The sequence below is a fragment of the Octopus bimaculoides genome, chromosome 3 (genome assembly GCF_046866305.1).
Source record: "Octopus bimaculoides isolate indiv1 chromosome 3, ASM4686630v1, whole genome shotgun sequence".
NCBI lineage: Eukaryota > Metazoa > Mollusca > Cephalopoda > Octopoda > Octopodidae > Octopus > Octopus bimaculoides.
Window position 1 is genome coordinate 169,690,923 of NC_142930.1, and position 25,403 is coordinate 169,716,325.

At 38.4% G+C, this 25,403-nt stretch overlaps 1 protein-coding gene across 1 annotated transcript; it reads right to left on the bottom strand.

Annotated features, from left to right (window-relative positions):
• Positions 1-248: 248 nt before the first annotated feature.
• Positions 249-25,120, bottom strand: LOC106884459 (cyclin-Y). The gene is made up of 8 exons (XM_014935856.2): positions 23,823-25,120; positions 12,467-12,541; positions 9,258-9,301; positions 7,719-7,928; positions 6,530-6,649; positions 5,402-5,568; positions 4,255-4,417; positions 249-848 (listed from the first exon to the last, which is right to left on the bottom strand). Exons 1-8 carry the CDS (start codon positions 24,034-24,036, stop codon positions 729-731), a joined length of 1,113 nt encoding a protein of 370 aa, XP_014791342.1. The 5' UTR covers positions 24,037-25,120; the 3' UTR covers positions 249-728.
• Positions 25,121-25,403: the final 283 nt, after the last annotated feature.

The window sequence follows — 25,403 nt, forward strand, 5'->3', positions numbered from 1 at the left end:
ACCAAAACTCAAAAAAAAGACAATTGTATTATTTGATCCACACATAGCAACATTTCATTTTGGAAGTCCAGTCTATACATATACACACATGCACACACAGTGAAACCAGAGTGCATATACACATACACAGGTGTGTACACTTATTTAACTGAGTAACATCACAATAAAGATCATTTGTTGCTGTCTTACCGTAACTGATACCTCCAAAAGCCACTAAGAAGGATGAATGTCGGTACATGCTGGATGTAAGATATGTAGTAGCCATACTGCACACACACACACACACACACACACACACACACACACACACACACACACACACACAAGCGATATTTGCCTTCTGTCTCTTTACAACATACACAGATTCTTGAGTGAAATTCCTGTCCAGTTTGTCCGGCTCATTAGTATTTGATGCCATCATGTAAGCCACGAAGAAGCCGGTTGTTCTTGTTAACAATGATAGCAGTAGTGCCAACACTACACCAAAGAAACACATTACATGTGATTATCAGACCAACCCCCTCCCACCCCATTAACACTGACTGTTCCTGTAAAGACAGCGCCAATAACCAAAAATAAAAGTGGACAGTGGGCCAGTAGTAACAGTGGTATCCAGTTTCTAGCACCAGACGTTCGATCCATTTATAAAAGACAATAAATAATGCTGGTCCAAAGACTGGCGGTGTTTCTTTGTCTACAAGTCCATAAATCCATTTAGTGTTTCGGTGTCAAGATAATATAGCCTTGCTACAAGTATGATAAGATGTTAATCCATCAAGACTAGCAGATCTCTTTAAATCCTTCTTCAACCACATTTTCATTTTGTCTTCACACACACTGGACATGGCCTACAAAACAAGAGAAAATAAGTGAAAAGAGCATCTTGAAATTCATTTCAATATCATTTCAAACCATTTTAACCAAGCTGCTGCAGTATGATGACCCCCAGCTATATTGATAATTACCTGTCCTAAATAACAACAACGTCAGTCTTCTACAAGAGTTACCCCACCACCAACCCAGCTATATCTCTCTCTCTTCTACACGTGAACAAAGCAACAGCCAAAGAGTTACTATGCTTCTCAATGATGTGGTTCCATGTGGCCCCTGTTGCTATCAGATATGTAGTGACCCAGTAATTGGTTCATAAAAAATCTTTAAGCAATAATACCCCTCACCCCTCTTGACCATCTTTTCAACACAGATCAATCATCATCATCATTTAACATCCATATTCCATGCTGGCATGGGTTGGACGGTTTGACTGACAATACAGGTGGCTACACCAGGCTCCAATCTGATCTGGCAATGTTTCTACAGCTGGATGCCCTTTCTAATGCCAACCACTCTGAGAGTGTAGTGAGTGCTTTTTATGTGCCACCGGCACGAGGGCCAGTCAGGCGGTACTGGCATCGGCCACACTTGAATGGTGCTTTTTACGTGTCACTAGCCCGGGACCAGTCAGATCAATGCCCATTTTATTTCTCTCTGGCCTCAAACATAATTGTTGTCTTATAGACAACAATCATGTCTCATATTTTCTTCCTTTGGTTCCGACAAAGGCAGTAATTCTCAACACCTCCCCCCCCCCCACCCTTTTAACAACTATACTATCACTGCAACCACCCCTCTACCCCCTACTCTAACATCACTACTGCCACCCCTAGCACCACTGATTAGGTTCACCCTGCCTACAGTATTCAGGGATTCACTCAAACAGTTTACGAGTTCAATTTCATTGGAACTCCTTTAACTACTTCTCTTTACCCATCACTTTTCTTGTCTTCTGTGAATCTGTCAGACGTCCCCCATTCCTGACATTGAGTACACAGCATAGGATCCCTACTGACTTCTTTCCTCCATGATACACTCATTCTTTGCTAACTGCAAAGAATGAGGTCTTTGTTTTTTGGATTCTAAGCCATTCTTACAGGTTTGAAACGTTTCCTTTAATTCTTCAACAGATTGTCCATTTAAAACTACCGCCAACTGCTTCAAACACGCACAGTTATGAATTCCTCAAGATTTATAATGAATAGTAAGGGATTGAAGACAGAGTCCTGCTAAATACCAACCTTCAGGCTGAATTCTTCGTTGAATTTGTCACAAATCCCCTGTTTCTTACAGAACTTGTCTACAAGACTTCAACTGCTCTCAAAACCTATTCACTCATAACTACATGCTTGAACACAACTCAGCCAAATCAAGGAACATAATGTAATGTTGCTTCTTCTTTTTTTGGTGAAACTGTCTCAAGAAATATGGTGTCTGTGGCTGGACACAGCCTGCTGACCTATCAGCTAGAACCATCTCAAACTGCCCCTAACCTCTGTTTTCATATCTGGAGTTGTTGACAAAGATGTTGTTATGTCAATCATCACAAGACATGTTTACAAATCAACATTGATGTTTATACGTGAAACTGCTGGCTTAGTCATTCATAAATCATGTCTACAAATGGCAAAATCAGAGCTTGTACTGGAAAAGATTGCTTTGTTGATGAGGTTTAATAATACAGAAACATGTCCAATGTTATTGTCCTGCCAAACATCACACTCACTCCTCTATTTTCATCGAGCACAATTAATTAATGATTTTAATTAAAATTGTCTTGACCAATTATTTCATTATTGTTTCATCACCAGCGTGACTGTAAGTAAACTATGCTTTTCACTACATTATTAGCACTGACTTTACTATTTGCTTTCCAGGTAGAGTGTGTCCCTGAGTAATTCTGTTGGTCCATCTTTTGCATTATCTTGATAGTAAGTGGGAGAGGCATCAATGGGATGTCATTAACACTGCAAAACATCTGATGATGGCAAGAAAAGACAAAGCAGGAGGAAATTCAAAAGGTCAATGGACAGGAGGAAAATGATTGGACATAGTAGTGTGGAACCTGGAGGGATGGCTACAAGTGATGAAAGGTGTGGATGTGACAAGAGAGCAACTCGCAGAAGTCGGTATAGTAGAGAGAGGAGATTAACGGATTAACTAATCTACTGGTGAAACTTTTATCAATTTAATGATGACAGGTTGGTCATGAAAGTTAAACGAGATAACTCTACTAAACCATAAGCAGAATATAGGCAATGTAGTGGCGGATAAGTGGGATAACACTTGTTAATTCCAACTTTTGTCACACAAGACACAACATAAATCTCTTGTTGTCGTCTCTGGTTGTCCATGACTAATTAGTTGTCTCCATTACAACAACAACAACAGATTCTAAACTAGAATTTATGTAGCTTCTTAGTAGTGTCATCATTTTCCGTCCACTTTTCCATGTTTGCACTAATCGGATGTAGTTTACTGAACCAGATATTCTATGGCTGCATGTCTTTTGTGTCACCAACCCTCACCTGTTTCCAAGTAAGGTAATAATTTCTGCCCCCACAGCCAGACACATTTCCAAAGAATATTGGAAGAAACGAATGACACTGCTAGTATGACAGGGACATTTACAACCCATCACATGATGTCAAGACACACGAACACACGTGTGTACACACACATATACTTTATATAACAGGCTTCTTTCAGTTTCTATCTAGGTGCCACAGTGGGACTGAGCCCAAAACCATATAGTTGTGAAGCAAACTTCTTATTCACTCAGCCACACCTGCACCCAACCTCCTCCTTCAATTCCACATTATTTCATTGAGATCAAATAATATCACTCCCACTTCTTTCTCAACCTTTGACCTGTTAAATTACCATACATCATATTCTCTATTCTCCCCTTATCCAAGTTCAACCAAATTCTATAAAGCAGGATCTGTCAAATCAAACCTCTTCTTTAATTCTAAATCCTTCACAAAACTTCATCACAATTCATCACCCAGAATTTTATCAATTGAATTAGTTAAGCAGCCTCTACGTCTCATCACCATCATCATCATCATCATCATCATTTAACACCTGTTTTTTTTCAAGCTGGTATGGGTTGGACATTTGAATAGGAGCTGGCAAGACCAGGAGCCACACCAGACGCCAATTGTCTGCTTTGGCATGGTTTCTATGGCTGAATGCCTTTCCTAACATGCCAACCACTTTACATTGTGTACTGGGTCATTCAGGAGAAACATGCACACCACAAAATCTCTTGTCTTTTCCGTAATAAATCTCAGCTATATACATCATCATCATCATCAAAGACAGACAAGAAACCATTGTTGAATATTTAAGATGTCTTAGACACGTGTACAACTCTAAATCATGGTAAAAAATGAAGAAAGAAAAACAGTAAGTTACCTCTAACTTGAGGGCCCGTTCCTTACTTAGTGCTTCCAAAGGGAAAGAAAGGTCATGCGCATCTGCCAGGGCTCGGAGGTCAAAATAATACTTGGCATACACACTTGATGGTACATTGATGTTGAACTGCAGCATTTCTAGAAACAATCTTTCCAGTTCATTCCTTGATAGAAACAGACCAGAAATTGGTAAATAGAAGCAATGTGTGTGTGTGTGTGTGTGTGTGTGTGTGTGTGTGTGTGTGTGTGTGAACAATATACGTTTAACCATAAAACACAATTTCCTATTAAATATAAACATTTAATATTGGGGGGACACTTCTTGATACAGTGAGATATTGTTGATAATGGAAGTATTATCATTGAATCAATCAATTTTATGTTGGGTTGGACAGGTTTGTCAAAAGGTATATCTGCAACCTGGAACATGGATGTTTAGGTGGGTGTTATCATCATGAACACATACTATTAACCTCTTCCTTCAGATGTCCACTTTATTCCCCTCTACCATTAACAGTTACCATTTCATTTACCATTCCTAACAACTTGGAACCAGCCAAGTCATAAGAATTACCATATTTCATGGTATATAACAAACATGCACATATAATGAGCACTCTTTGAGGGGAAAATTTCTTGCAAAAACTCAAATCCTAGGACATTAAAAGCTAAATACACAAACCATTTTAGCCATTCTTAATAGGAATGATGTCCCTCCCGCCACATAGAAATTGTAGAAAAAACAAAAACAGGCAAATGAAAGAATAAAATGATATAAAATATCTAATAGAAAGAAAATCATAAACTTCATGCTTTGCAAAGCAAAATTACCATAATGGAAGGAAACTCATAAAAATATTCATAAATCATTTTTCATTACCATTTCATTTACCATTCCTAACATGGTAAATGTTAGGAATTAGTGGTGCATTCTTCAAAGACCAAAGATTTGATATCTTTGGTTTCTAGAAAGTCTTTGCCACTCTCAGAATCTTCTTCATAAAGAAGGTCATTCTTCAAGGTCATCTAAATTATGGCTTATGTGTCAAAATCTTTTATAACAGCTTTTTCTTGAACAAACTCCCAACATTTCTGATACAGTGATTGAAATGAAATTCTAGAAGAACACAAGAGTTGAGGGGACTTACATTTCTTCCACTTGAATATCTTTCAATATTTGGCAGTAATCCACATTCCATACAGCTTGGTCATCCCAGACTTTGGAAGCCAATAATATAGCACCCAAAACAATTCTCTTCCAGTTGGAGGGACTGATATCCATCTCAGCATATGTCAAAAGTCTCTCAAGATAAACCTACAATACACAGATCATCATCATCATCATCATCATCATCATCATAACAACACTTTTCCTATATCATCAGAAAATCAGTCTCTTGATGTATAGCGTACAATAGATTTGTCAATCACAGACAACATATAGAAGAAGCAAACATGACTGTGCTCAACAAACAAAACAGAAATTACATGACACTCTCACTCTTTCGTATATACACACCAGTGAGCCAATTTCTTGCAGTGTATAAGACTCAAAACGCTACAGCCATCTTTACACAACCTCAATTTGCAAATGCAACAGTCAAATTTCTACTGCAACCCCTACTGCAACCCTAACAATGTTTATAACAAAGTCAAAACAATCTCCCTAAACCGTTACACTCAACTACAACAATAACAGCAGGGTTCATGTTACAGTAGGGTCCCTCAAGAAAGAAAAACCTGTCCGAAACAACAGATCTCTTGAAAGTATCAAGTGACTTATCAGTCATCATCATTACCATCATCATTTAACATCCGCTTTCCATGCTAGCATGGGTTGGACAGTTTGACTGAGGTCTGGAGAGCCAGCGGCTGCACCAGGCTCCAATCTGATCTGGCAATGTTTCTACAGATGGATGCCCTTCCTAACGCCAACCACTCCGAGAGTGTAGTGCGTGCTTTTTATGTGCCACCAGCACAGGAGCCAGTCAGGCGGCACTGGCATTGACCACGTTCAGTTGGTGCTTTTTACATGTCACCAGCATGAGAGCCAGTCAGGGGGAACTGGCCACACCTACGATATTGGTTTTACTTGACTCAACAGGTCTTCTCAAGCATATCATATCACCCAACGCATCAGGGGTATTCTTAACAGGGCCGGACATGCGTCGCTGCGATCTCACTTTAGTTGCTGAGTCTTCTCAATCACACCCCTACACACGAAAGAGTTCTACTTGATCAGGGCTACAGTGAGGTAGAATGAAAGCCCCACTTACCAAAGTAACTATAGCACATTCAGCAGTCAACTGGGCAGCGGTAAAAAGGGTCCGCACAAACCGATAAATTGTCTTGTGTTCTGGGTCTCTTTTGTCATAATCAGAGGGAACAGCTTCTTTCTGTTGAAAAAACAAAGAATTATGCAAAATAATATGGTTTGGAGATCAGCTTAAAATCTATTTAGCTGAAAACTAGAAAGCAAAAGTGGGACAGTCACTTGAATGACAAATTACAGGGCATTTGGGCTAAATTTGACAGTTTGTGTAAAAGGAAAAGAAAACACAATATCCCATCCAAAAATTAAAATTTTTTTTTTTTTTAAATCAAAAAATATTAACTCAATTATGGCTGGGAGATAAGAGTTTATTCAAAGAAGCTGCTCTAAGTTTCCACCATAGCATCAAAACAGCCCCAGAAGCTCAGTGTGTCCTTGGGAAGGTTTTCAAAAACCTCCTTGATCTTGGTCACCAGCTCAGCTTTCATGTTGGAGGCAGAGTGGTTTGTGGCTTTCTCAACTGCACCCCACACATAGTAATCCATGGAATCAGGAGGTCAGACATTGGAGATGGTGTAGTCCAACAACCACTTCTTACTTTCCAGCAGCGTGGCAAGGAGCTGAATCCTGCTGCCACACATATGGCCATCCAGTAGCAATCCACTCCAGCCAGGGTTTGACCACAGTCTCCAGCAGCTTCATGTAATCACCTGAACTGGGTTCATCAGTTTTTGGATGAATTCTGGGATGGGAATGCAGTTAGAATGTCTTGTTTTCCTTCCTGCTGACCACAGCTTTGTAGTCTCTGCTGCATCTTTGTCGTTCATGTCCCATCTTACAGCCTTTACAGTGTTCACACAGCACTGAGCAGCAATATTTTGATACCTAGCATAAATCATGATATAGGTAACTCTTTTCCAATGTTCAGATCGCTGCTAGTCCTCTATGAAACTAAAAAGGAAACATAAAAATTTTTTAAATCATCAAATTTAGACCAAACACCCTGCGTTTGTTAAAACTTTTCGTGCACCCAAAACCAGAAATGGGAATATTTTTTTTATCAGAGAAAGGAAAGAAATATTATGTAGAAACAATGGTTTGGAAATATGAAAACATTCATGTGGAAACCGAAACCATTCAAAGAACAGCTGCATTTCATCCAAAATGGAAAAGAAGTAGTAAGTGTCACTCACAGACAAAGGATGTAATTTCTCGTCGAAGATATCTAAGTAGCGAGCTCCATTGTTGCCTTGGCCACTGCGATCACGATTCTTAATGTGAAAGTAAATGGCCAGTGCCACCGCCTTGATTGTGTTCTTCAGATGGGGCTGGCTGACAGTTGAATCATCGATAAAAATTGTAGAACAGGAACTGAACTTCTTCAGCTGACCATAGTCTGAATTCTGGAAAATTACAAGATCTCAATGTTAGGAGGTAATTAATATTCATATGTTGATTTTAATTAATACAAACATCATTAGAGGAAACAGGGCTTTTTGTTTGTTTGTTTTTTTTTGTTTTTTTGCTATTGAAGCATCTGCTGACATCAGGGTTCTGCACTTATTGTGTACTGACAAGAGTGTGATGAGATGACACTGGTGTGGCCCCAACAGGGCACAGGGCTACACAAGACTACAAGATCAATAGTTGCTATGTCTTACAGATAGCCATCTTGGACTTCCTGCATCTCTCCACTCAGTTAACTGAGTCCAATAACAAGAGAGATTCTTGTAAGAAGCTTACTGTAACTCACAAGAGACTGATTCTAACTGTTTTTCACTTCCACCTGTCTCCATCTTTTGTTTGTTTTTCTTTTGTTTTTTTTTTTTGTTTTTTTTTGTGAATTCTGCCCCTATATATATATATTATAGATAGAACAATGGGCAGATAGACAGAGAAGTGAGTAGGTTTGCTACTGGTGGGGGGGATGGGGGTTGATAATCAGACATTTACAAAATGTAAATAATTATTTTGAGTGTCAGAAATATATTTAGAAGAAAGTTATGATTGGCTGTAAATGTTTAATAATTTCTTTTGGGGGGAGGAAGACTTAATAGAAAAAAGGAGGGAGGGAGTGTGAGTCAGGCCCCAGTATATTACAAGGATACACACCACATTAGATATTATAATGAAACCAAATGACACAGAAAAAAAGATATGTGAAACACGAAAACTAATTTCAGTTTTAACCTTCTAATGTTTATATTAATTCTCAAAGATTTTGAATCCTAGTTTAAAATGAATTCTGTCAAACCCTCATTACCATATTTCTATAAACTACCTTTTGTATAAATAAATTTTGAAAATAATGAAGAATTTAGTAAAATAACATTGTCTTTATTAGGTTTGTGTCTGGAACATAAATTAACATGAAATTTTGATGGAAGCTTTTAATTCAGACCTCTTTAAAACAGGAAGTTATAACGAGTCATCCCAGGCAGGTGGGTATCAAAAATGTTGACCCTTTAAATACGAATGACTCAAACAATTCTAAATTTATTTTTCTTTCAGAACCAGAACAAAGGAAACTCTGGATCGAAATTTAAAAAGTTAAAACTGCAATGAAGAACTATTATGAGTGAAATAATAAAACAAGTTTGGCTAGTAATTGCTTTAATTAATTATAGAGAAATAAATCAGTTTAAAGGGGACGTTAGTCCACACTATTACCTCCAGCTAATGTACTACAAACTGACTATTGTTAGATCAATGTAGAAAACATATATAGTTACGTGGTGATGAAGATCGTACTGGCTTCTTCGGCGAATTTTATTATCTGTAAATAGAAAATATAATTACTGAGGCAATGATATTTGCTCTAATGAGCACATCATCATCATCATCATCATCATTTAACGTTCGTGTTCCATGCTGGCAGGAGTTGAACAGTTTGACACGAGCTTCCAAGGCTGGAGAGCTGCCAGGGCGTCATTTGTCTATTCTGACAAGGTTTCTATGCCCTTCCTCACACCAACCACTTTCCAGAGTGAACTAGCAGTTTTTACATGTCTCCAGCATGGGCACGTTCATGTGATACCAGCACAGGTGTCTGCAAGACTAGAATAGCTCAGCTGAGAGAGGGATGTAGAGGACATGGTAGGGTGAAAAATATAGTAATGTCTGCAGATTGAGAAAAAAACTACATTATCAGGAAAATGTGGTTTGAATGGGTGCCGAACACCAAACAAGTAAGTCAAACTTGGAAGGGCTGAAATTAAATGACCTAAAAATAGAAACCAAAAGCTTGAAAGACCAAATGCTTTGAGTCACTAATCTCTTGTTTCTTCAAATATACGTCCTGGCATGGCTGTGTGCTTAAGAGAAGTCTGCTTCCCAACTACTTTGCTTCAGGTTCAATTCCATAGTATGGCACTTTGGGCAAGTGCTTTCTATTATAGCCTTGGACCAACCAGAGTCTTGTGAGTGGATTAGGTAGATAAAAGCTGAAAGAAGCAATTTATATGTGTATGGGTGTGTCTGCTTGTCTTCACATCACATGATGGTTGTAGATCAAGTGTCACTATTGTACAAACAGTATCAATCATTTTCAACCATCCATGAAAACATATCCATCCATGTAGAAATATCACCCCCACTCCCACCCCACCCTTTTCAAACAGGTAAGGGCTGAAAACAAAAAGGGGCATCCAGTCATAGAAAATCTGGCTCAACAAATTCCGTTTGGCCAACACAAGCACCAAAAAGAAGACGTTAAAATGACGATGATGATAACATTAGGGAAAAAAAGCATGTGCCAAAAAATCTTAAAATGCATTCATTTATGGTTTTAAAGGGATGTTTATTAAAACATCTACTTTTATAAGGTACTTGAAAGCAACAAAGGCAAGCAAGGTATGGTGTAACCCATCTACTTACAAACAACAAAATTGTATGGCAAGAATATGATATTATCGAAGACAAACAAAAGCTGGAATGGTCTATTTACTGAATATATCTGTTTCTTTTTAAATTCTCTCGTTTATTGAAAAGTTTTCTTCTTTTCTCTAGATGATGATGATGATGATGAACAAATGTAAACAATTCAAACAACTGAAAGACTGAATTTGTTGCTTTTATCAAGTGAAAGAGTGACGGTAAAGGGAGATAAGCAAAGCACAAACGCATTAAAATTCAACTTGTTAATCTTTTAAGATGCTCTCATGATGGTGGAGAGAAAATGTCATCATTGTACAAAAGACGGAAAATGAAAAAGAAAAGCAAAATAGTAAATAACAAAAGAATTTAAAGAACAAAGTATTCAACGATGAAGTTTTCACAAATTTCAATCTTATGCCTCACCACATATAAGACATTTCTATTATTATTATTACTCTTTTACTCGTTTCAGTCATTTCACAGTGGCCATGCTGGAGCACTGCCTTTAGTCAATCAAATCGACTCCATGACTTATTCTTTGTAAGCCTAGTACTTATTCTATCAGTCTGTTTTGCCGAACCGCTAAGTTACGAGGACGTAAACACACCAGCATCGGTTGTCAAGCGATGCTGGGGGAACAAACACACACACACAAACACACACACACACACATATACATATACATGACGGGCTTCTTTCAGTTTTCGGCGACCAAATCCACTCACGAGGCTTTGGTCAGAAGACACTTGCCCAAGGTACCACGCGGTGAGACTGAACCCGGAACCATGTATATTATTATTATTATTATTAATATTATTATTAATATTATTAATATTATTATTAATATTATTATTATTATTATTATTATTAAGGTGGTGAGCAGGTAGCATTTTAAAATTGTAAAGAAATGATGTTTTTTAAACCCGTCATTATATTTTCCTCTAAAATATTTCAAAATTTCGTGTTCTGAGCATCTGGTCTTTCAAACTTTAGGTATTCCGATGTTGAGATCATTTGAATTTAGATCATTCTTACATTCAATCTTCTTGCATGCAATAACATGTCACAAACCTAATTTAAATGGAATTTGGCCACTATTTGTAACAGGTCAAGCAGCCACTAAGGGCCTCCCAATTAGTTGTAATGGTGAGCCAAAGGAGGTGAATTTATCAATGCTTTTTTTTTTTTTTTTTTAGCTGGACCCCCATTAAACCAAAGCTAAAAGGATCTCAAAGGATTGAGTGTCTTCTCAATCAAGTAATATGGTGTGATTTTGTACGACAAAACAATCCCCATGTATGAAATCGCTGATCTGTTTTCCTCTGAAGCATGACAAACACTGCCTTCTGTTTAGCATCATTAAAACTGTTTCCTGCCAGAAAAAAAAAACAGGGTTTCTATGAACAAACGTTTGAATTTATTTCAGATTGAATTAGTGAAGTGCTGTGGAGGTTAACATGTGGGACTACAACAGAAACATGTTGTGAAAGTTAAAATCCTCAACTCTCTCCAACAATTTCTCTCTTATTCCTATGCTGGACCAATACGCAAACAGTCTTTTTCTCACCTCCAAACCCAATCTCTCCCAAATCATTACTTGCATTTATATCAATCAAGTCATCCATTTGCTAACCACTAAATATTCCCATACTATATAACCCCCACTCCACTGCCAGGGCTATTTGGTTCTTCAAGTCAGCTAACTGGCCAAAATTCTCACTAACCAATGCCAACAAAAGCAATCCCTTTGACAACCCTAATCCTAACTATCACTTCCAACATCTTAAACATAATATAAACAACCATTAACAACAACCATCTCCAATGTACTGAATATTTTTCTACTTCCCCATCAGTCAACTATTTGTGAAGCCAGGTCCACTGGGGACCTCATGCTCTCCTGTGTCACTCCTTAATGTGATCTCACACTCTACAAATTTGCTGAAAACAGGTTTCTTGCTGTCAACAATAATGAAGTATTTGCCTATCATAGATACAAACCAAAATAAAGACACACATCATCATCATAGATACAAACAAAAGAAGAAAGACAAAACGAGCTTACTTTTGAAGTTGGTCTTGGAACGTGTTAGAAATAGGGTTCTGGTTGTTGGATTGTTTGATGGATCGCCATCAATATCTGCAATGGAAAGGAAACCATTTAAATATTTGATAAAACAGTAAATAACTACAGAAATTTCAGCAGGGAACATCTATTCTAGTCATGTAAAAGCACACAATATCTGTTAATCAAGAAATAATATTGATAAACATATATATCAATCTGCATAAACTTATATTTGAAGATACATGCTACATACAAACACATTTACTATATCCACATATCATTATCATCATTTAACAACCCCTTTTTTTCCCATGCTACCATGGGTTGGATGATTCAATAAGAACTGACGAACAAGAGGACTGTGTTGAGCTCCAATATCTGTTTTGTCATCATTTCTACCTTCTTAACACAGTTTGTGTGTGTGTGTGTGTGGCAATCATATTTAATGTGCTCATGAACATTTAGACATGAGAAAACCTTTCACTGCATAAACAGTCTTGAGACAAAATTCTTCTCAATATTCTTCTCATGTGTGGAAACACATTTCTTTGCACAATCTTTCTTCTCTCCATTTCTCAAACAAGGTTATACAAACAGAGAAATTCTCAACATTTTCTACCCAACCTTCAAAACTGTCCCCTTAATGCTGTTTTGTGCACCTATGGTTAATGTGTGTGTGTGTCTATGTGCACACATACACATATACACACACTCTATAGACACACCCTTTCTCTCTCCTGCCACACGGAGTAAAAACAGAAGATGTTCAGATAAGCAAATTTGTTTTCCAACCTAGCACACATCCAAAACCTCTTTTACAGCACAAATTATAATTACTTTATTATTTCATTTCAATATCTATCTGTGTAAATACAGTTTCATCTTCAATGCTGTATGTTTAGAGAAAAAACTTAAGATCCTTACACTCAATCCAACTCTCTCCCTTTCTCCCTCTTTTTTACACTCTATTCATTCTTTTATCTAATTTTGTCACAGTTTGGCTGACCAAAAACTCTTGGTTATGGCTCTAGTTAAGAATGCAAATGTCTAAATCTATCTCGTTATTATTATTATTATTACTATTCTTTCACATTGGCAACCAGAGTGTTTGCTGTTTTGCTGTGTGCCCCCCACCCCGCCACCCCCACCACCTGAACCGGAAGTCTTAATCCTCTCACCTCTATTGGATGTCTTTCCCCTGAACCCCTCCAATGGTTTAATGCTCATCCATCCTTATTTAGGGTTTATCTCCTATGCAATGTAGTGCTTATTCAGCGCATAAAATGATGGTGTAGTGTATGCAGATTGAAGGCTATTGACTGTTTGTTTATGAGTTCTACCAAATGCAAGCTTTCTTTTCAGGTACACAATGGTGCTGTACCCTATCCCAGGTATTATTTATTTAAAGGACACAATGCATGTCTTTAAATGCTACTAATAGTTTCATATGGCGTAGGAGCGGCTGTGTGGTAAGTAGCTTGCTTACCAAACACATGGTTCCGGACTCAGTCCCACTGCGTGGCACCTTGGGCAAGTGTCTTCTATTATAGCCTCGGGCCGACCAAAGCCTTGTGAGTGGATTTGGTAGACGGAAAGTGAAAGAAGCCCATCGTATATATATATGTATGTATGTATGTATGTATATATATATATATATATATATATATATATATATATATATGTGTGTGTGTGTGTGTGTGTGTGTCTGTGTTTGTCCCCCCACCATCGCTTGACAACCGATGCTGGTGTGTTTGCGTCCCCATAACTTAGCGGTTCGGCAAAAAGAGAGCCGATAGAAAAAGTACTAGGTTTAACAAAGAATAAGTTCTGGGGTCGATTTGCTCAACTAAAGGTAGTGCTCCAGCATGGCCGCAGTCAAATGACTGAAACAAGTAAAAGAGAGTAGAGAGTATGTTGAGAAATATCTCAAACATATTCATCAGGCTCAAACCACATATAATTAACTATCAAGCAAGGCCATTTCTCTGAAAGTACCAGGGCCCTGTCTGCTTTGCTAATTACTAAAAACATTCTTCTTTTCTTAAGGCTGCTTTATTCCAGGATTAGTTTCCATTCCTGCAATTTCTTCTCTAGTTTTCCTATGGAACTAGCTACGAGAACAAAGACATCAGTAAATAGGGGTTCCTATGGACAGCCAGTCTCAAAACTCCTCTCTGATGGCTTATAGAACTATGACAAGTTGGAGGGGGCCAAAAACACACATCACATATAATAACCCATATGTGTGTGTGTGCGTGTGTGTACGTGTGTGTTTGTAAATATATCATCATCATCATTTAGCATCCGTTTTCCATGCTAGCATGGGTTGTTAGACGGTTTGACTGGAGCTGGTAAGCCAGAGAGCTGCACCAGGCTCCAGTTTGTATTGGCTTGGTTTCTACAGTTGGATGCCATTCCTAACATGCCAACCACCTCATAGAGTGTACTTTGTAGCTTTTACATGTCACCAGCAAAAGGGTGCCTTTTGCGTGTCACCAGCACAAGTACCTCTCACGTGTCATTGGCATGGGTGCCTTCCACATGTCACTAGCAAGGGGGAGGGGCCTTTGACATGTCACCAGCACCTGCCACAACTATGATTTCACTTAGCTTGACATACGCAAGTATGTGTATGTATATATATATATATATATATATATATATACCCGGGTAAGTGGACAAATAAAAGAAAGAGGGACTCAACACAATTTGTAGGAGTTATATATATATATATATTATTATTTAAAACAATTTGATTCAGCTCCCATCCTTTCTAGGAAACTTTAAGTCACATGGGGCCAAATCAAACTGTTTTAAAAATAATAACATATATATATATATATATATATATATATAAATGCATACACACAAAAATCACTAAATCATTTAATGTCCATGTTGACATGGGTTGGACAGTTTCACAGGATCTGACGGGTTGCTCAACGAATGCATTGTGCTCCAGTGTCTGCTTTGGCATGGTTTCTACTGGCTCGATGCCTTCCCTAATACCAACCACTTCAGTGTGTACTGGATGCTTTCTATGTGTCCCCATAGTTGTTCCAAGCAACTTTCAAGACTACAAACCTGAAGGGGGCAGCTTTATGCTACGAGGTGAAAAGTACGAGAAGGGGTTAGAACAGGTCTTTTGCTGCAGAGAGACAGAGAGACAAACAGACGGTAGTTTCACATAAAGATTCTTATGATTTAAAGCATTATTAAAAGTTGTACAACCTTGTAGTTGATATATTATGTTAGGCCCAATATAAAGGAACCAAAACTCTAGTCTGGTAAGATAAAGGCCTGGATTCAGGGTTGCTGGGAAATACTTGAGAACCTCCAAGTCCATTACTTAAACTTCTTACCACATTAAGAACACTTTGTTAGAATGTGGAAACTGTATGCTCCACCTGCTGTATTTTAAGTAGGTGCTCAATAAATTTGAAATTGATGAAACTATTATGATAGACAGTGTCAGATGTAATTCTTTAATCAATTTAAAAGAGAGACACGTAAATGCTACCATATTTGAAGTGATACCAGAAGACACAAGAGGCATAGCTGTTTCATGGTTGAGTAACTCTTATAATAAAGAGTAGTCAACATAGTAGCAAGGCTTCAGAAATAATAGATTTGTATATATAATAAGGAGTAGCTAACAGGAAATAAAGTTCAAGAACCGTTCAGATAATTTACTAGACAAAGTAGACAGCTTCTGTTAGCTTGATGATATAGTAACTAGGAGTGAGTGTAGAGATGTTGAGTTTGGTTTTAGCCACAATGGGTAAAACATACTGAAGACACATGCGTACACACACACACACACATATATACGGAGAGAAAGGGAGGACAAACAGATAAACAGACACATGAAAAGCAACAATAAGTGAAATACCAAAATAATAACGAATAGAGAAAAAGGTTGACAATATATGTTGTTAGCAGAAATGCTGAACTTAAAGATTCGTCCTGGCAAGAAAGAGATAAGGTGCAGCAACAGTTTAATGTCTGTGTGTCGTATGTTGAAAACCCAACAACTGAAGTACAGAGGACTGCAAACAACAATCTTTACTGTGAAATATGTTGTGCTCAGCAATCTGGAACCACAATTCTATGAAATAACTGACAGTTGTACCAAGATAATTATGTCAACACTATTACATAGAGCATTTCTGTGATCTATGCTGTCATTGAATATAAATATGTCAATTGTCAACTGTGATGAATACAAACACTTTATTTTCACAGGCTACAATGAATAGGAGGGCTTGGTCATTATTATTTCTTACAGCACTACCTTTAAGTTTCATACGAATTATTACAATTGACAAATTAGAAACAGATTATAAACTAAATCGTAGAGCAAAAAATTGAATGCTCCTTACCCCACTCCCTGCAGTAACTCACAAAGGGGGTTTGAGAGGCAGAAATCAAAGTGTGTAAATAAGAGAATATAATTAATTGAAGTGACCCAAACATGTTACTGGTACTTCTTTTATCAAAACAAGAAGAATAAAAACATGTAAGACTCCAGAGAAACTTAGAATCTACATCAAGAGACACATAATGTAGGGGTGGGGTTGGAATGGAATACAGAGGAGACATGAAGGGTAAGAGATGGTCACATGGAAAGGGAATAGAGTACAGTGAGGACATGAAAGGCTGAGGCAGGCCACATGGAGGCAGAATAGAGTACAGGGGAAACATGAAAGATTAGAGACAGATCATACAGAAGTGGAACAGAGTAGAGGCCAGACACTAAAGGTTAGAGAGAGACCACATGGAGGTGGACTGGAGTAAAAGGGAGATGTGAACAGTTAGAGACAGAAGACATGGTGGCAGAATAGAGTACAGTGAAGACATGGAGTGTTAGAGACATACCACAGTGGCAGAATAGAGTACAGTAGAGACATGAAAGGTTAGAGACAGATCACATGAAACTAAAAGAGGACATTGGTGACATGAAGGGTTTGGGGCAAACCATATGGCAGCAAAAGGGGGGGGGGCATTATGAGGGGCTGCTGAAAAGTTCTTGGCTTTAAGGGTATTACGAAAAGCCAGGTTGGAGGTGCAACCTTCCAAGTTCTTTGACAGGGATTAGAAAAACTGAAGGACCACTGCAATAAGGGTGTGAACCTGAGAGGGGAATCTGAGGTTGGATGAAATCATGATTGACTGACCCTTCTCCTGTATTTTCTTTTACCCAAAGCCAGGAACTTTTTAGCAGCCCCTCATAATGGAGGCATGAAAGGTTAGGGTATAGGGGAGACATGAAGGGTCAGAAACAAACTAAATGAAGGTGAAATAGAGCGCAGAGGAGTTACGAAAGGTTAAAGACAAACTGCATGGGATGAAATAGAGTACAGTGGTGACATAAAGGGTTAGGGAGAGACCACATGGAGGTGGACTAGAGTACAGGAGAGACATAAAGGATAAGATGCACCACACAGAGGTAGAAAAGAGAACAAGAGACACAAAAGGTTAGAGACAGACCACATGGCAGCAGAATAGAGTACAGAGGAGACATGAATGGTTAGAGACAGGCCACATCATGTTAAAATAGAGTATAGAATGATAAGCAACACATCTGAAGAGATTCAAGTATTTGAAACAGTTTCAGGTATCTAAAGAGAAGTTTACCTGACAATAAAGTTGGAAATCAAAAATTTTGTGATGTCAGGATGTGTGGTAAAAAAAATGTGACTACTGAATAATAAAGGCACTCACTGACACTGGAATGATAAAGACATGGAAATAATGTGATGAATGTATGGAGGAAAGAGGTTTACCAGATGTAGACTCAAGAGAGGGACCATCCATTATATGAAAGAAAGGGCTGTTAAGGATACTATGGCAGAGAAAGATCATCTGGGTTTTCTGATAAAATAATGAAAATATCCGGCCATGTAGAAAATGTTGGTTCTTCAGTTAGTTACTTGATTAATACAGGGGGGGAGATTACTATCAATGACTGGCAAAGCAGCAACATCATTGTAAACTACGAGAAAGGTAAAGGAGATGCTTTAGCAAGAAGTAACTACAGAAGAGCAATATTACTGATGGAACAAGCCATGAAGTTAGCAGAGAGAGAGAGAATGCTAATCAGGGATGGAACCAGAATGGAGGTGATGCAGCCAATTGGGTTCAAGTCCAACAGCAACCACTGATGCCTTCTTCCTGTGTAACTATCAAAGAACAGGGGACATTATGCCTAACAGAAGAATAATGGCCTACTGACTGAGAGCATTTAACAAGGAACCACTCTCTATAGTCTGGGTGCTTAAAAATTTTGGGAGAAAAGAAAGGATTTGTGAGAATCAAGCAAATCATACAGGAGTGCTGTTAACAAAACAAGAATTAGCAATGAGCTCATCATCATCATCGTTGTTTAAGGTCTGTTTTTCATGCTGGCATGGGTTGGGTGGTTTGACAAGTGCTACCAAGCCAGAGAATTGTGCCAAGCTCCAATGTCTGGTTTGGCAGGTGTTCTACAGCTGGGTGCCCTCTCTAATGCCAACCACTTTAGAATGTACTGGGGGCTCTTTATGTAGCCCTGGCACAAGGGATTTCACTATCTCGCAAGACCAGATTCCTCTCAACTGAGGGTGATGTAATATCGAGCAGGTAGCATCATGCCATGTGATGAGAGATTAAAGTATGACAGAAACAGGTGTTTTGCAATGGAGGAGATATATGGCTGCCACATGTGGAAAAGGAGAGAAGATGGCCTCAAGTTAGGAAGGAAAATGTAAGAGAAGTGGTCCAGAGGAATGAACAGGTAAGATCATCAGGAGAGTGTAGCAGCTGGACAGAGGTGATGAAATAAATCATGAACACAAGTGAAGGTGGGTGTGGTCAATGGTGAATATCAGTTTAAGGAGGTTAGGGTTAGGAAGTAATAGGGGTAGCAAAAATAAGGTGGAGTATGGGTGGTATGCACAAGATGCCAGGGATGAGGTCAGAGGTACATATAAGTGGAAATAGTGGGAGACAAACATAGATAGTGGGGGGGGGGGTCTACCAATGGCAGAACGAGAGGGTGTTCAGTGGAAGAATGGAGGTGAAACAGGCATCCGACAGAAAAAGTTGTAAGAAGGCAAAGAAATTGGTTCCAGTGGGGTAAGTGAGAAGACAAAAAAGGTGGGAAATGAAATGTGCTCAGTTCCGCTCACATATAATTACACGAGTTGAGTGAATAGAGCCATAATCAGAAGACTGATGGAGGGCTGAGTGTTGGGTAGAGGAGTTTGGGGAAGAGACACATCAGGAACAGATTGGGTGCAGGGGGAAGAGATACAAACTATATACTTTTATGGCTTCATTTTTACTGAGATGGTGACAAAGGGCCTCTTATTTTTACCTGCTGGTGACAAAGGGCCTCTCGATCAGAGTAAAAAGTAGACTGTATGACACATGTGTGCAAACAGCCATGCTACATGGCAGTGAAACATGGGCCATGACTGCTGAGAACATGCGTAAGCTTGCAAGGAATGAAGCTAGTATGCTCTGATGGATGTGTAATGTCAGTGTGCATACACGACAGAGTGTAAGCGCCCTGAGAGAAATGTTGGACATAAGAAGCATCGGATGTGGTGTGAAAGAGAGATGACTGCACTGGTATGGTCATGTGTTGCATATGGATGAGAACAGCTGTGAGAAAAAGTGTCACACCCTAGCAGTAAAGGGAACCTGTGGAAGAGGTAGACCCAGGAAGACATGGGATGAGGTGGTGAAGCACAACCTTCAAACGTTGGGCCTCACTGAGGCGATGACAAGTGACTGAGACCTTCGAAGATATGCTATGCTTGAGAAGATCCAGCAAGCCAAGTGAGACCATAGCCGTGGCCTATGCCAGTGCAGCATAACCAGCCCATTTAAGAGTACCCTTCAATCATTGGGCAGCAAACTGCACTTGCCTGATTGGGACCCATGCTGGTGGAACGTAAAAAGCACTATTCAAGCGTGATCACTGCCAGTGCTGCCTGACTTGGTTCCTGAGCTGGTGGAATATAAAAAGCACCATTCAAGTGTGGCCAATGCCAGTACCGCCTGACTGGCCCTCGTGCTGGTGGCACATAAAAAGCACCCACTACACTCTCAGAGTGGTTGGCATTAGGAAGGGCATCCAGCTGTAGAAACATTGCCAGATTGGATTGGAGCCTAATACAGCCTTCTGGCTCTCCAGCCCTCAGTCAAACTGTTCAACCCATGCCAGCATGGAAAGCAGACGTTAAACAACAATGATGATGATGGACGGGCTTTCGGAAGCACAGCAAAAATAAATCACTAATCATCTTGGGTCTTTTTATCTCTTCCATAACAGACAACATCCAGGTCATTCTTCACTATTTCATCTCATGTCTTTCTGGGTCTCCCTTTTCTACAGATTCCATCCACATTTAGCACTTCATTATGCAGCTATCCTTACCCATATGCACCACATGGCCATACCAGTAATGTCTTCTCTCATGCACACTACACCTAATTCTTCTCATGCTTATTTTCCTCTCAACACATTAGCACTTTGTCAAACACTGACATATACAGCAGAGCTGGCTAAGCTTCATCTCTGTCTTGCCTTTGCATGTCTTCTGCATTCATAGCTCTCTCAACTTAATTATTACTCTAGCTACACTGCTTTCAGTCTATCTTCCTCACTTCTAATTAGGTCACCTAGGAAACTATCAGCTACCATTAAGGATCCTCCTAAACACTCAAGAAAATCTTATTATGTTCTGTTCATGTCCATTGGCCATACACAAAGTCTACTTTCCCAGGTAATCTTATGTGACTCCACTACACCTCTTACATGTCCACAGTTTGCACAAGGAACACTGAATGGAATTTCTACCAAAAACTTTACTACAAATTGAACAGGGCCATTTTCTTGAAGGATTTGTCTGTTTTCTTGCTAACTAGAACTTCAGTCTTTGCTAAGTTAACCTTTAGGCCCTTTGATTTCAGGTTTTGCTTCCACACCTGGAATTTCATTTCTAATTCCACTACAGGTTCAGCTATAAGAAAAAGGTCCTCAGCATAGAGGAGCTCAAAGAATTTAATGTCTCTGTTTAATCTAATTGTCTAGGCTATATCAATATAGTTCAAAACCGGGATCTCCTGTTTATCAACAATCTAGTTCTTATAGTTGAATCAGTCAAAGGATTACAGTACATGTTCCGAATGGGGAAGCAGGGTTCAATGTGGAGAGGCATCATTTTAATGGAAAAATAGAATAATAAGGAAGTAGCATGATATGAAGAGGAAAGGGAAGAGGTAGAATCTCGATACTGTATCCCTAATGTAAACGATAGGTTCACAAAATGTACACTTGGATCTTATGCTGATAGAGAAGAAGAATTTCATATGTAATAGTAGTAGTAGTAGTAAGATCACCCAAGAAACAAAGTGTCTCCCACAAGCTCAGTTAGACCCCAAGAAATAATTGATAGCTCCTCTGTGGACGAGAGGTGTGGAAGTGAATGACCTTTAGAATGCTTGTAACAATAAGCACCATGTCAGATATTGCAGCAGTATTCCAATCAAGGATATTATTCATCTTTGTTTTCTGTCAAGAAGTCAGTAATTTAGTTTTGTCAATGTCAAGTTTTCTTATTTCAAGAGAATTAAAATTCCATTTCTCTTAAAAATCTGAGATGCGCTAGGAATTTCTTTGAATGTGAAACAAGCAAAATGGGTCTCTTTATTACTTGAAACCCTTTCAATACTGAGAGGATTGAAATATCACAACTTGCCAACAAGGGAGCCTCCACTGGCTCGCAGAATCTCTTTAAAATAGCAGTGAAATCTTCCTCAAATTACACTCAAATTATCTTTAAAAACAAATATCAACTAGATAACTTACTGATGGGAAAATCACAAATTGAAGGCCTTTGTTCATAGATGTTCTTGATCAGGGTTGACCAATGACTAAGCATAAACAACATATCTGAAGGTTTAGGATCCAGACTTCTTTTAGGAAATTAAACTATCAATAGTAATTTCCCAGTGTAACCTGACATCAACTTCATAATCTTTACACATACAGATTTATAACAATTATCAACCTCATATAATTTATATGTAGATTTATCACAACATCACTCTCATATATACCTACGTATAACATATAGCAGCAGTCTCCAAGATATTACCTAAAATCCAGGTTATGGAATCAATATATTCACATACCATTAATCCAGAGGAATTTTGATTGAGGAGAGGAAGGAACTAGAGTTAAGTTTTTGAGAACAATGTTACAAAACTGAACTAATCTTCTTTCATACACTTGCAATGATTTTTTTTTTAAAATCCAAATGAAAAAAAAATTATTCCAATCCTGAAACAATTAAGTTAGACTTCAATGACACCAACAGCATCACCCAAGAAGACGGTTTAACACATCACTTCAGACTGTTTTAAAAGCATTCAAAATCCTATAGTTCATATACATACATATAAAACGGACAGTAAACGATCGATCGGGAGATGTATGTATGTATGTATATAAGAGGGACAAGTAGGGCTGTCGTTTATACACACACACACACACGCGCGCGCATAAACGACAGCCCTACTAGTCCCGCTTAGAAAAGGGAATATGGTTGTCGAGTAAGGTTGATACAGCTGATGTTTAATTTGAGTGAAGAGTGGAATTACGAACAAATGAAACCCTGATCACAAAGGATTAAATACAAAGTCCGGAAGGGAAGTCACGGTAGGAGAGGCTAACAGTCATAAGGTCGAAGTGTTGGCAATTTGAGAGGCGCCAGAAAATATTTAGTAGAAACAGTCAACAACCGACAGTTTTGATACTTACCAACAGAGATATTTACATATGATTTATAAAAAGGTGTATTTTAATAATAATAAAAATAATAAGTGAATTGTTTATTAATAAAACGGAACTAAGGGATTTTAACAATTTGACCTCAAACCTTGTGTCCACTGCCTTCTTGGGAATTGGTAAGTTAGGCGTGAGGGAATGTGATTAAGGATTGTGCCCTCTTGTTTATTATGTTAAATTAATTATAAGGTTAAATTAATTAATAAAACGTTTATACAGCGTTAATCAAGTTATGCAGCAACCCAGATACGGAAAGTTACAAACAATAATTATGTTAGATGACTAATAGAAGGTTTCTAATAAGTAGAACGAACATTATTATTAACTCTAGGCAGCAAATATTTCCCTTATTTACAAGGCAATAAACTATGTTTCACTGTCTAATTATGTTTAATTACAGTTACAATATATTTTCTATATGTATTAAATATTTGTTTAATCAGTGTCGTGTAAGTGAGGTCTGTAACAATTTACGGTGAAAGTAAGAAGCTGATGAGATAACTTCACACCTACCTTCAGGTTCTCTATCACTGATATGTTGTAAATTACTGTGACTGTGATGTCGTCCCGAACTGGACAATCCAGTCGCGGCCCCCGCACCAGCGTGACTCGAACCCCCGGTCTCTTCTGTCCGGGCAGATTGGTAGATGTCTTCTTTCCGTTTCTGTTGACCGATCCTGATCTGTTTGGGACTGGAGTAGGCACAACATGACTGGCTATGTCCCATATCTAGAGGACGATTTAGCCAGGCAGTCCGACTCCCGACCAAATTACACAAACTTCTTCAGTTCTCGTCGGAAGTGGCGGACGGGGGGGGGGGAATGGATTACTTTGAAATTAATTGATTTTTCTCCCGCTAATATTTTGATTTGAAAGTTTTTAGTTAGCTTTTCTGAATGTCTTTTGTGTGCTAAGCCATAAATACAAGCAGCTTTAATCTGTGTGGCGAACACATTAGACAGATTTAGTGGCTGTTGTTGCTGTTTTGATAATGACAATAATAATAACTGGAGTTAAAACATCATCAAAAGAGGTGGAGAGAGGCCATTGGGATTAATAAGAAAATAGAACAGAGAAAAGTAGGAGATATTATTTATAAACATGTGTTGTGTTGGGAAGTTGACAGAAATTATAAGAAATAGATTTGAAATATTGAGTTGAGGCAATGTGTCTATATATATATATATATATATATATATATATATATATATACGATAGTGTGAGTGTATGTATATATATTTTTTCTTATCGAGGTATCATCCAGTGAGGCTGATATATATATATATATATATATATGTGTGTGTGTAGAAGTGTGTATGTAATATATATATATATTTACGTCTATGTGACACATATATGTGTGTGTATAAATGTTGTCTGTATGTAATGTATGTATTGTTAGGGTGGACAGATGTAAGAGTCAGATAACTATGTCGACTTCACAAGACAGTTGTAATATTAGTAATGTTTCAGTTAATCAACAACAATAGATTGTTAGTTATTATTACGCAGACATCAAAGAAGATGTGGAGGCCAACAACTCGGTCGGTTTCTCTCTTTTTCAGGTCTTTTGCTGCTTTTCTCTTTCTTTTGTAAACCCGGAGGAATGTTTATCGGCCAGTTCTAGTATCGTGGAAGATCGTAGAGCTGTGTGTGGACTTGCTGCAGCGGTAGTTAGCTGCATGTGTCAATCGGAGCCATAATAATTGCTAATGTTGCTGTGAGGAGGGTTCGGGTTGAGCCAGAGAAGGGGTCTTCCTGGTCAAGGGTCCGGCGACCGGCACCACACAACTTTACAGCCTCACTTTCGTACTTTCAGAACGACTACTCAATCATATTGAGTCGGTGTGCAGCGATTAGTCACGCCTCTCACTAACAAGCACCGACTCTTTTAATTGGATCTTTTCACTCTTCCTCTTTACTACGATTCTTACAAACGCTGTTTCCTCGAATACGATTCTTACAATCGTTGGTTCTTCTAATATGACTATTACAAGCACCAGCTCTTTTTGAACAACATTCCCACAAGTACTGACTCTTCTTTTAATAAGGTTAACATACAACTTCCTCTGTCACCGACTGAAATCGAAACAA

Excerpts from the sequence above, each read along its gene's own strand:
- LOC106884459 (XM_014935856.2), bottom strand. The coding sequence starts at position 24,036 with ATGGGACATAGCCAGTCATGTTGTGCCTACTCCAGTCCCAAACAGATC. Across the intron at positions 12,542-23,822 it reads CAGTGATAGAGAACCTGAAG|ATATTGATGGCGATCCATCA; the intron begins GTAGGTGTGAAG and ends TTTCCATTGCAG. Across the intron at positions 6,650-7,718 it reads AGAAATTACATCCTTTGTCT|AAAGAAGCTGTTCCCTCTGA; the intron begins GTGAGTGACACT and ends TTTTTTCAACAG.